Source organism: Halichoerus grypus, chromosome 15 (genome assembly GCF_964656455.1).
Source record: "Halichoerus grypus chromosome 15, mHalGry1.hap1.1, whole genome shotgun sequence".
NCBI classification, from domain to species: Eukaryota; Metazoa; Chordata; class Mammalia; order Carnivora; family Phocidae; genus Halichoerus; species Halichoerus grypus.
The window spans coordinates 3,360,446-3,373,463 of record NC_135726.1 but is presented as its reverse complement, the minus strand read 5'-3'; the positions used below and the strand labels follow the sequence as shown (position 1 = coordinate 3,373,463).

The following is a 13,018-nucleotide window of genomic DNA, read 5'->3' as shown; positions in this document are numbered from 1 at the left end:
ATCCTCCAGATGAAAATGGAGGCCCAAAGGGGTTGGTGACCTGCCTGATCAGAATGACTCCCGTGGATTGACTGTTTGATCCCTGCCAGGCACCATGGAGGGATTTTACGTAGACTATTTTACTTAATCCTCAGATGCTCCCCATCTTATCTTCACTTTCTAGGTTAAAAAAAGGTCCAGAGAGGTCAAGTGACTTTCCAAAGTGACACATTACAACATGGGTCTTGCTGACACCAAAGCCCTTGTTCGTACCCACTCCCCCCATTCTTTCTGACAGCTCCTATGTGGGATGCTAGAGCTGCAGTGGGGTGCCCTGCTCCCTACTTGCATGCCCTCCCCGGGCAGGAGTGTGCACTGAGCCAGCCCTCTCCACCTCGCCCCTCCCTTGTGGGGAGAGAGAGCTCGCTTGTAGGCAGAGGCTTAGGGTGCTGGGCAGTGTCATGGCCTTTGCTGCAGGTTGGGGGTGCAGATGTCACCAGGAAAGGTCTCTCTCCCCTTACTCAGCACGCACCCTCCTAAGGATGCTGGCTTCACCAGGGATGGAGGCTCCAGCTACAAGAGGCACAAAGCCAGGGACTAGTACGGACACCCTGGGCGCCAAGAGAGCAAGGGAACTCACTCTGCCCCTGCAAGAAAGCCATATCCAGCATCCTGGGACTGCGCCGCCTCTGACCGACCCCCTCCTGCCTGGGCTCCAGCTCACAGCCCTCTTGCTGTTGCCATGGGCACTAAAAGCCCGGAATGAAGCCGGGATTAGCCACAGCAGGTTGCTGAGTGGGCTGGAGGCCTCTGAGCTGTGCCCGGGGAGATGCGGGGACTCCTCCCGCGCCCTGGCATGTAGACCGAGCCAGTCTTTAGGGCTCGTGCTCCGCGCCAGCGCTCTGGCCCAGCATTCCCCCTGGTGCCCAGAGTCGGGGACTGGGGCCCCAAGCCATGAGCAGGAGCTGAGAATACACTCGCGTGGCCTGGCTTGGGCTCTGTGCTCCCGCCACCCTCCATGACAGCACACTGGGGCAGTGGCTGGCCACAGCTGGAGGGAACACACAGAGCCGATTTGAACCCAGCTCCTCACGGCCATTCAGCAGAGCCATGGCCCACCTACCTAAAGACCAGGGAGTGAGACACTGAAGTTCCGCTGTCTTAAGCCAGTGAGTTTGGGGAGCACGGGCGTCTTCGTGTCTTTGGGTTGCTAGAAATGTATTTCTCACATTTCTGGAGGTTGGGAAGTCCAAGATCAAGGCACCAGTAGATTCGGTGTCTGGGGAGGGCCTGCTTCCCGGTTCACAGTTGGCCATGACCTCACATGGTGGCATCTCTCTGAGGTCTCTCTTGTAAGGGCACCAATCCGTTCCCGAGGGCTCCAGCCGCATGACCTAGAGGCCCCCCTCCTTACTCCGTCACACTGGGGATTAGGTCTCAACATGCAGATGTGGGGGGTGAGTACACATTCAGCCTAGAGCTGGGGTTGTTTGTACACAGCAATATCACAGCGAAAAAGAAAGCTGACTAATACGTGACCTCTAGGAGTTTCCTCCAAGAGTATCCTATGCGTTAGAGGTGCTCAGAACTGTGCCTGGCACCCCTCCAGCTGCGTGAGCGCGAAATAACAGCTTGCGCACCTGTTGTGTGTGCGCTCTGGGAACATGCTGGGAAGTGTGACTTATTTTCTTTTTTTTAGATTTTATTTATTTAGACCGTGCGGGGGGGGGGGGCAGGGGGAGAGGGAGAGGGAGGACCCCCCAGAGAGATCGGGACTTTGCCCTGGGCTCCTGGTAGGTGACCTGGAGGCTCTAGGAATGTCCTGCCTGATAAGACTATCTTTGTTTACCTGGAGCCTCGGTCACGCAGAACAGTCTGACGGTGTGATTTACAGAGGGGCTGGAGACTGAGGTCACCATGTGGGCGGCCAGCCGTGTCTATGTGGCCAACCTCCCAGGGAAAACCACGGACACCCCGGCGTCTCAGTGCGCTCCCCTGGTTGGCGGTACCCCGAGCGTGCGTCATCATGGAGGCTGGAGAATCAAATGCTGCCCGCAGGACTTCCCCGTGTGCTCTCTCCTGGGCCCCACCCTTGTCATCTCTGCCCTTTGAGGATTGCAATCTGCATTCTTTCGCTGTAAGAAACCATAAACACAGCACAGCCAGAGTGGCTTTTCTGAGTTCTGAGTCCCTCTAGTGAATTCCTGAACCCGAGAGTGGTCTTGGGGTCCTCCCCCGCCCCCAACTGCACTGCCCCCCTCCCTCCCTGTGTGCTCCTGGATCACCTTCCAAATAAACTCTTTCCCCACAAAGCCTTTGCTCAGGATCTGCTACTTCAGGAAACGGACAACACAGCAGGACGCACAGGGCCTCTGATAGAAGCCAGACAAACGTGCCACCATGAGAACAGTCTAGGAGGGAATGGGGACACCACGGGCTTGATGTTCTCGAAGAACACCAAACCCAGAACCCTGCCTCCCATCCTAGACACATATCATGACGAGGATCCCACAGCCGGCGAGGACGGAGCTGGGACTCGGGCCCACGTGACTTCAGAGTCCGTGCCTTGGGCCTTGCTCAGGCTTCCCTGGCAGTGTGCGAATCGGGGGGACCCACGCCCATCCGAAGGCCCCCCCCCCACACCGGCCAGCCCCGCCCCTCCCTCTGTAGGAAGCGATTCTCTTCACCTCTGTACCTCCGTGCGCTCCATCGTCTCTGCCCAGCCCAAGAAGCAGGGTTCACTGTTTGTTACAGATGACCTTTATTTATAATGCAAAAAAGGAATTATAAATCACTTTCTGGACTGTTTTGATATCTGTAAAACAACTTGTAAAAAACGGAGCCACTCCTCTGCAAGTTCTTGCGTGTGTTGACCTCATGCACACCCGACTGTGTGGCCCAGGGCTCAGGGAGGGTACGTTTGTCCAGGAGAAAGCCTCTCCCTCCACCCCGGTGGCCGTCACCATGACCGTGTGGGCGTGAGAGGTCTGGTCAGCTCAGCGGGGCCCGGGAAACTTGGCTCTGCATGGAGGCAGGGCCGGCTGATTCCTTGCTCTTCTTGCCACGTTGCAGCTGGTCAGGTGCCGGATTCTTTCGTTTTCCCATCCAGGGTCCGGCGTGCTCAGCGCATCTGTCCCGGGCAGCCACGCCCCCAGGGACATGTGGGGTTGGGGGCCCCTGGAGCAGGACAGTCTCCGACCTGTGCCTCCTCCTCAGGCTTCGGGGTCTATTTCTCCATCCTCTGGGCACGACCCTGTCTCATCCAGCCAGACTAGGAGGAAGACGAGGAGTCAGCATCTGGGTGGGCACCCACCACATCCAGGCTCCCTGTCCCCCAGACCTCCAAGGCCAGAGCCTCTGGGCTCCCTGCTTTGTACCAGCACCCCGAACTCCCCCCCACATACAGGCGGGTAAGGCTGTTGACAGGGGACCGGGTGACACTGGGTCTCATGGGCCTTCCCCACGCACCCTCCGCCCACACCCAATGCAGAGCTCGCCCAGGGCCCTGGCTGAGGCTCCTCGGATTGTACCCCTGGGCCCCACCCTTGGCTCAGCATCTTCGGGGAGGTGCCTTCAAGGCCGGGACTGGACGGGAGGTCAGGACCTCCATGACCCTGTCCTAGAGATGGGAAGTTGAGGCCCAGAGCGGGGGAGACCTGCTCCAAGCCAGCCAGGGGGGCCCAACCCCTCACTGCCTGGGGAGGCCCAGGTCTCTGATCATCACTGGGAGCCAGCAACACTGGAAGAAGTGCTACCCAGGTCTGGAGTTCTCCTCCTGCCCTAAATACCACTGGTGAGAATATGAACAACACCGCCCCTGTGCAGGGCGTGAAGTCAGACCCTGTCCTTGTCACCGGATCCTCCCCAACCTCTCTGAGGCACCGTTTTACAGATGGGGAAATCAAGGCTCAGGGAGGTAGCCCCTCTTGCTCAGTGTCACAAGGTGCTAAGTCACAGAGCAGGGATGTGAATTCAGGGTTCTCTGACCCCGAGGTCCGTGCCTTTTATCCTATGCCTCCGTTCTCTGAAAGGGGAAAAGCAGAGGCACGGGGTCCGGGCGGGTAGGACAGGACGGTACACCTGTTCAGGCCCTCTGCGCTGATCCACCCCTGCAGCTGCTTACGCTTAAAGGGGCCTCTCTGGGGTTTCGGAATTCCTCTGCGAGCCAGGGACTCTGATCCTGTAAAGTGACCCTGAGCCTGCCCACACTCACATTGGCCCCGGGGGCAGGGATGGGGGTTATAACCCCATTCTACAGATGGGGACACCAAGGCTGGCAGGGCAGGGAGCCTAATGGCAGAGCAAAGGGCCTGAGCCTCTGCTGCCTGCACTGAGCTCTCTGGTTGGACACAGAGCAAGAGCCCAGCTCTTCTCCCACCTTGCTGTGTGCCCTCGGGTGAGTCATTGTCCCTCTCTGGACCTCAGGTCTCCCATCTGTAAACTAGAGATAAGGGTGGTTTTCACAGCCCTCAGGGTTGGCAGGAGAACAAACATTGTGAGAAGCCTTCAGCCCAGTGCCTGGCACTTGGGAGGGTGATAAAGGAAGGTGACCCAGGGTGAGTCATTACTGAGAATGGCCCAGCACCCGTCCCCGCATAGGGCCCGGCCCAGAGGGGGTCCAGTGGGTTCCTCCCGATCACCCGGCCTGGTGGGCAAGCTCAGCACTTCTGGAAAAGTCTACCCAGCCCCCCCACATCAAGCCTGGTCAGCCTGTGCTCCCAGCAAGAGCCAGGCAGGACTGATGTCCTGACGGCTGGTTGGCTGACTGATGCGAGCCGCTGGGAGGGCGCCTAGCCTCTGGGCCACAGGGCAGGCTCCAGATCACACGGCTGGGTCTGAATCCCAACCCTGCCACTTACCAGCTCTATGGTGAGCATCTCACCCTCTCTGACCCTCAGTTTGCCCATCCGTAAAACGGGGATGAAAACAGGACCTAGCCCAGAGTCACCCTGAGGACTCAATGAGAAACTGCTCACTGCTAACATCAGTATTTTTTATTACTATTATTCACAACGGCAGCCTCAGCACCTCGCACAGGTATGGCCCCCTAACTCTCTTTGATGAACAAATGAACAAGCCGTCCCACCGGCTCCAACAGTGTCCACGGTGCCCACAGGTGAGGGCACGGGTCTGCACCTTTCTCTGGAAACAAGCCTGTCTCCTCCCCACTCCCTTAAGTGAGCAGCATCTAGGAGGCCCGGAGAGCAGCTGGGCCCAGACGTGGTGTGTCTCCAAGGCTGTCCTGTCCAGTGGAACTGCTGTGGCCGGCCAGACGGAGCACTAGTCCCCAGCTGGCAGGGGAAGGCACATCCATCCATTACCTCGCTGGGCCTGCCCAGCCCCATCCATCACGCGCCCCGGCTGCCGGCAGGGGCTGTCTAGCTAATTACTTAATAGGCCACATCTTGCTGAGGCTGGTGCGTGCGAGGGGCCCTCGGTGGAGCGTACGCAGATCCCAGCATAAATTTTTAACAAACCCCGGCAGGTGGGGACGTGAGCTCAGACCCACGGCACAAAGGGGGGCCCCCCGGGAACTGTCCCCAGCCAGGCCCCCCAGACAGCTTGGCAGCGGTGGTGGGCGCCTCACCTGTCTGCCTGGAGTCCCGTGGCAGCATCATGCCCGTGGGGGTCGGGGGGGTGATGATGATGTTGGGCACGTCCAGGTGCTTGTCGCTCAGGACGGGGGCCTCGTCATGGCTACTGCTACCGCCACACATTTTAAAGCCTGAGAGGGCAGGCCGTGGGACACACAGGTACACACACACACACACACACACGACAGGGAGACAAGCATCAGTGGCCGCCTGGAACTGCCCGCCGTGGGCTGCCTGCCGGCCTCCCTCCTTCCCCCCCGCCGCTCCACTTTGCACACACGGGGAGGGACCCCCCACTGGATGGCCTGTCCAAGCTTGCATCGTTCGGGGAGGGCACTGAGTTGTCCCCACTTTGTCCACTGACGTGGCCCCAGCGCCCAAAACAGGGCTCTAAACGGACACGAGCCGCGCAGCTCGAACGGGAACGCGGCCCGACCGACGCGGAGCCCTGCCTGCCAATACCTCTCCCCCACGTCACCGTCCGAAAGGGTGTCTGTGACATGGGGCTCATTTGTCCCTGACGCACTGGACTGGATTCCCCAGCGGAGCTGCCTGAGCCTGGCATTTGATTTGGGCAGAGACGTTAGGTTACAAATTTGGTGTCTTTCATCGACAGGGGGCTGGTCAGGTTTTCTGTTTCTTCCTGTGTCAGTTTGGGTAAGCTGGGCTTTCCCAGCCATCTGTCCATTTCTTCCACGGCCGTGAATTTGTGGTCCTGCAGGCTGCTGCTAATGAGGTTCAGGTGACCCGGCCACACCCGGGTACAGACCTCCAGCTGACAGAAAAGCACCCCCAAGTCATCCACATCACACGCCTTGCTCCATGCTTCCCCTCTGAGTCAGTGGAACCACGATGCGCTAGAAACCAGAGTGTGCGCCACAATTCCTCCCTTTCCTGCTTCACCCTCCAACCCCCGAGACAAACTAACCAATCACAAGCCCGCAGGTGCCATCCCTCAGCATCTTTGCAGTCCTTCTCTCTCCCTCCCCATGCCCCTAACCAGTCTCTGGGCCAGAAACTGCGAACCTGATCATACCACATACCTGCGGGACCCTCACTAACTCTTGACAACCAGCTATAAGCAGTAGCTCCCAAAGTGTGTTCCCTAGAACATTGGCCTCCTGAGACTCCCTCAGGAAGGGGGTCCCACAATCACATGAGTTTGGGAATACCACATATTTGAATGTTGACTGGATCCCATCTAATCTATCTTTCTCGTGGAGATTCTCTTGCATGTTAGAGAGAATTAAAGGCTCTGAGAAGTCCTGCAGTAGGGAAGCAGCTTTCATTGAGCTCAACCCTGGGCTTCCTGAACTTAAGTAACCTTGGGGTCTGTTTTTGAAAGAATGCCTGTTAACATCTCACCATGAGTTGTGAAATACATTTTGGGAAATGTTGATCATAAATTACAGCCAGCCTTCACAATCGGGCCCGAACTACCTGCAGCCTCATTCCCTGCCACTTGCCCACACTCCCCAAACTGCTCACAGTTCCCCAAAAGCCTGGGTTCCCAATGCCTTTGGGCCTTTGCACATGCTACTCTCTCTGCCTGGAATGTTCTTTCTTCCTTTGCAGGGCAATGGGCTCCTGCTTACCCTTCAAAGCCCAGCAAAATAGGCTCTTCTTTGGGGAAGATGTCCCAGCACATGCGATCCCTCCCTCCTTTGTCCATCTACACCGATTCATTCATCAATCTTCTTGCAGCACTGATCACACTGTACTGAAACGTTCGTTCTTAATTCTGTCTCCCTTTACTGTGAGCGTCTGGAGGACGGCCAGTGTCTCATTCATCTGTCTCCCTTGGGCCCACACAGTGCCTGGGAGAGAGCAAGTGGAGTGCTTTAAACTGGAAATGACCTTCAGGCACTGCCAAACTGCGTGTAAAAATCCTTGTCTCTAGACCCCACACCACCTTGTTTTTCACCCTTGTTTTTCATGACATTTGCTCAGGTATCTGGGTCCCTAGTCAACAGCAGGAGTTGGGGAATGGGGTGATTGTTATTCCCACTGCTCCTCAATGGCCCCTGGGGGGGGCGGGTCAGTGGTTCTCAAGCATGTCCCCAAGAGGTGGAGTCTGATCCACCTCCCCTTCTGTGTGGATGGACTTAGCATGGATTCTTGCACACGGCATATGACGGAAGGCATGGTGTGGGACTTCCAAGACAAGGTCACAAAGGACTGCGACTTCTTCCTTGCCCTCTCGCTCTGGGGGAAGCCAGCCACCATGCTGTGGGGACAAGCAAGCAGTGTGTGGTGAGGGACTGAGGCTTCCTGCCAACAGCCCTGTGAGGGAGCCACCAGGAGAGGGCGTCCTCCAGCCCAGTCAAGTCTTTGGATGACACTGCAGCCCTTGCTGACTGCTTAAATGTCACCCCACAAGAGACCCTGAGCCAAGAGCTCCCAGCAAAGTCGTTCCTGAATTCCCAAGCCACAGACACAGAGATAATACATGTTAAAGCCACTGGGTTTGAGGGTAATTTGTCATACCTAATTGGAAGCTGATGTGGTCCCCATAGCTCGCCCTGACCACAGAAGGAGGAAGGATGGCGGGTGCGCAGTGGGAATGCACAGTACCCACTGTGCTGTGGGAAAAATCACAGGGGGCTTCTCAGGGTGACCTCTGGCCACCTAAGGGGTGCCCCTCTGACGGGCAGTTCATGCCTGGACTGTCAAAGACAGCCTGTTCGAATCCACAAAAGCATGAACATCAGGTGACCTAAAGCAATGGAATCAGGCCAATTTCTTGGCCCATCTGCAGCTTGACCTGGGCCGTGTGCTCAGAAAAGCTGCCAGCAACGGACACAGTGGTGAGCACACTGGCTCTAAATCAGGCCAACTGCTCGCTATCCGTGCCACCCTGGGCAGGTCACGTCTCCTCTCTGGGCCTCTGTGTGGGAAAGAGGTCTGGCCTCTGTGCTCGGCTTCTGGGAGGCCACCTCTAAGCCCCTGGGCTGCCATGCCTGGCAGGAGAGGATTTGTTTGCCTGGGGGCCCTGGTCACTTTGGAGAGTCCAGCCACACGGACTCTGGGTGACACCCAAAGGGACTGGAGACAGATCTGCCTCATGGGCAATCAACCGTGCCTTTGTAATGGAGTGCCAATGTACTTGTGTCCTTGGGTTGCTGTGACAAAGGACCACAGACTGTGGGGCTCCAACAACAGAACCTTACTCTCCCCCAGTCTGGAAGCCAGAAGTCGAGAGCTCCGTGCCGCCAGGGCTGGCTCCTTGTGAGGCCGCGAGGGAGACCGTGCCCCATGCCTCTCCCCCAGCTCTCCGTGGTTTGCGGGCAATGTTTGGTGTCCTCTGGCTTACGGACACATCACCCCGATTTCTGCCTTCATCTTCACACAGCTTCTCCCTGTGAGTCTCTGTTTGAATGTTCCCTTTTCATGGGGACACCAGTCATATTGGATCACGGATTATAATCCATAATAATCCATACCGGATTATTACCCTACTCCAGGATGGCCTCTTTTTTTTTTTTTTTTTTTTTAAGGTTTTATTTATTTATCTGAGAGAGAGAATGGGAGACAGAAAGCATGAGAGGGGGAGGGTCAGAGGGAGAAGCAGACTCCCCGCTGAGCGGGGAGCCCGACGTGGGACTCGATCCCGGGACTCCAGGATCATGACCTGAGCCGAAGGCAGTCGCTTAACCAACTGAGCCACCCAGGCGCCCCATGGCCTCTTCTTAACTAATTACATCTGCAACAGCAACCCCATTTCCAAATAAGGTCACGTGCTAGGGTCCTGGGGGCTAGGACTTCAATATATGAATTTTGGGGGCCACAATTCAGCCCAGAACACCCAGTAAAAACTCTGAACACTAAGGCTCAGGCGATCTTCCCTGGTTGGCACCATTGTGTGTGTGTGTGTGTGTGTGTGTGTATCACACGTTTATACCAAGAGTGTAATGCATGTGGGAGCTCTGTCTGGAACTTTCCTGGACTCCGCCCCACACACTCCCTCGGCTCAGCTGGTTGGAATCTGTGTCCCTTCCCCCGTAATAAATCATCACCACAAGCACAAGAGCCTCCAGTGAGTTCTGTGCGTCTTTCTAGGAAATCATCGAACCCCTGAGCCTGCAGCTGCTGTCAGGAGTGAGGCTGTTCTCTGGACTGTGTTCCCTCTGACTTCCTGTTTTCACTGACAAAACTGGGTGGCCGGACCCACGTCTGTGGGAAGAGGATGACACGATGCCTGGCAGACGGCCTGCTCCCTCCCGGTGAACACAGCAGACTTCCAGCCCTGAAGCCCGATCCTCTTTCCTCCCTGGGTGGTTCCCACCCCCACCCCCCAGAATCGGCCAGGCCAGTTAGTTCTGCGGGAAGAGGCCAGGTCTCCTCATCAGACTCCGAGCCCCTCAGGAGCACCCACCGAGGCCGCCGCCAACTTGATTGAAAGCAGTACAACCCAGAACGTAATGCAAAGGAAGCCGCTCGGAGGAGGCGGTCCTGTTACCCCTCTTAATGGCTGACATCTACGGATTATTTGCTGCACGCCGTTCACGGTGCTGAGAGCCCGATGGGCGCTTTCTCCTTCGGTCTTCACTGCTCCCCGCTGAGGTGCGAAGTGTAACCAGCCCCATCTCATGGATGTGGAGACTGAGGACCAGAAGGAGAAAGCACTTGCACTCAGTTGAACAGCTGGTGTGGGGTGGAGGCCAGGATCGGAACCCAAGCCCAACCTGTCTGACTCTGCAAGCTGGTGCTTCTCGTAACCACAATTCTATATGATGGAGCTGGCCAACTTTCTGAAAGGGCCGGGCGGGAAGTATTTTTTACTCTGGGGCTCTGCAGTCTTCTGCTGCAACGGCTCCACTTTGCCATTGTCACAGGAAAGCTGCCACTGACGACAGGCAAATGAATGAGGGCCTGCGTTTCAATAAAACTTTATTATTTCTTTCTTTATATTTAAAGTAGGTTCCAGGGACCAACGCGGGGCTTGAACTCACAACCCCAAGATCATGACCTGAGCTGATACCAAGGGTCCCATGCTGAAACCGACGGAGCCACCCAGGCGCCCCCCAATAAAACTTTATTGACAAAAACAGGCGGCGGGCCGGATTTGGCCCAAGGGCTGCGGGCCGCCAGTCCCGAGGCCCTGTAACCTCCAGAAGTCAGGGAGTGTGGATCTGAAACCTGCCTGAGGTCCTAACAGGCAGGAACAGAAACTCAAAAGCCTGAGGCTGCTTAATGCCAAAGACAAGAACAAAATCTGAGCCCCGCCTGCTGTTCTAAGTGACAGTACCTCACCTCGGATGGGTGTTGGGCTCGAGGAAATGAATGAATTCACATAAAGCCCTTGCCCAGCAAGCCAGGGGCCTAGAGGGTGCTCAATCCCTGTTAGCTTTCTCTATAATCATCCATAAAGAGTGTCTCATGGAGTGCTGGCAACAAAAGGAAGCTCTGATTATTGTTATCTGTTAACAGGAGGGAGCCTCCCTGCTCCCTCTCCGAGGCCCCTTCCTCCGCGAATATTCCCAAGTTCTAAAATAAAATGCTAATAGGGAAGAGCCACACTCCTCCCGGGGCCCCACATTTGCATTTTAACAGGTTCTGGGAGCTTGGCGACAAAGCCCACATTCTTAATCAGGAAGCATCAGGTCACTCAGTGGGCCCTGGAGAGATGCTCAAGGCAGAGAGGAGGGAGGGGAGGGGAGGAGGGAGAAAAGGAGGAGGGTGGGACTCCAGCACTTCTCAAATCCCCCCCGGGGGCTGCCCAGCTTCGAGCAGAGGTGGCTGAGCAGGAGGGAAAAAGCTCTCAGGAGATAAAGCCTTCTTTGGGGATTAAAGACAAATGCCAAACCTGCCCCAGACAAGGAGCTCATTTGTGCTAAAGCCAGAATTGTTACTTGTTAATTACGTGCCTGCCTCAGGCCATTAAAAGCCCATTTCCTGAAGAGGTGGGCTTGGCTGGGATTCCAGGGGGCCAGGCCCCAAGGAAGCAGGGGGTGGGGAGCAGACCCCAGCGTCCCAGAAATATTGAAAGATTTCGGGGTGCAATAGGGACCCTGTGCGGGAGGATTTCCAGCGGGTGGAGGTCACCTGACCTTGACTGGGCCCCTGCTCTGGGGCACACACTGTTCTTGGTCCTGGATTTAGAGCAGGCCAGACTGCCAAAACCCTGGCCTCCAGGAGCCGGCCTTCTCTGCGGGTGAAATGGGGAGACGCTGGGCTGCGAGGCCAGACTTCCTCTGAAACCTGGTTCTGCCCTTTTCCCAGCTCGAGGGGAGTGGTTTTCCATCTTGGCTGCTCACTGGAAATCACGTGGGAAGTTTGAAAAATACCGATGGGGACCCCACCCCCAGAGAGCCCGATTTCACTGCTCTACTCAGGCCGCCAGGATTTTTTTTTTTTTTTTTAAGTAGGTTCCAGGCCCAGCATGGAGCCCAGCATGGGGCTTAAACTCACGGCCCTGAGATCAAGACCTGAGCTGAGATCAAGGGCTGATGCTTAACCAACTGAGCCACCCAGGTGCCCCTGGGGCTGCCAGGATTTTTAAAAGCACCCAGGTGAGTCTAACTTGCAGGGAACCCGCAAGCTAGGGTGACTGTGTGAGCACAGGGCCCCACTCTGAGCTTGTTTTCTGGCTGTAAAAGGGGTTACACCGGTCTTGTAGGCATGAAGTACCTGGCATGGGCCGTGGGGCTACCCAGTGCGGGAGACGTGGCCAAGGGTGAGCCCGCTGGCTGGCTGGCGCCTGGGGGAGACCGGGGTTGGGGACCAGGCCGCTTCCTCACACCAGGGAGTGTGAGGGTGCATACTGGGCCCACGGCTGTTCTGCAGGCGAGAAAACCAAGGCTCAGAGAAAGAAGGTGCCAGGAGGGCCCGCAGAGGCCCGGTCGCTCCCACCTGAGCTCCCGCCCTGCCCCTTCTGGCATCAGCCACCACTTCTCATCCTTCAGAAGCCCCGAGCCAGGCCTGTGCTCTGCTCAGGATGCCCCAGTTCCCTGCGCAGCTCTCAGCAGCCCCCAGGCCACTCCCAGGCCGCAGCCTACACCTGTTGCCCTCGGCAGGCTTCATGGCTCAAGGGTGCCCTCTGCTGCTTCTTTTGAAAATGGCACTCGGACCGGCACCCAGCTTGGAGACTCCGCCTGGGCCCAAGTCCCTGGCACTGTGTCCACTCTTCCCAAAGGCACCGTCGCCCACACAGTGACTCTGTTGCGCTCACGATGTAGTGGAGGCCAGAACGTACACCTGGGCTTCAATACACCTGGTAATGACTCTACCTCTTTGGGCCTTGTTTCCTCACCGGCAAAATGAAGGTAAATAATCGTCCCCACCTCCAGGGGGCGTTGAGGGGGGGATTAAGACCCACACTGAAGTCCACACTCCAGCCAAGGAGGGTGCAAACGCTATGGGCATTTTGCAGGTGAGAAATCCACAGAGTCGGCCCTGCGGAGCACGCTCAGTAAACATCAGTGGTGATTAATAGCACGAGATTC

General features: G+C 56.9%; 1 protein-coding gene across 2 annotated transcripts in view; it reads right to left on the bottom strand.

Annotated features, from left to right (window-relative positions):
- Positions 1-2,723: 2,723 nt before the first annotated feature.
- Positions 2,724-13,018, bottom strand: part of C15H16orf74 (chromosome 15 C16orf74 homolog) — a 30,901-nt gene continuing 20,606 nt past the window's right edge. For both annotated transcript variants that reach the window (XM_036101036.2, XM_036101037.2), the window contains 2 exons: positions 5,567-5,704; positions 2,724-3,250 (listed from right to left, as the gene is read on the bottom strand). In XM_036101036.2, the coding sequence (XP_035956929.1) occupies positions 3,192-3,250; positions 5,567-5,704 (197 nt within the window). In that variant the 3' untranslated portion in view covers positions 2,724-3,191. The remainder of the gene's footprint in view (positions 3,251-5,566; positions 5,705-13,018) is intronic.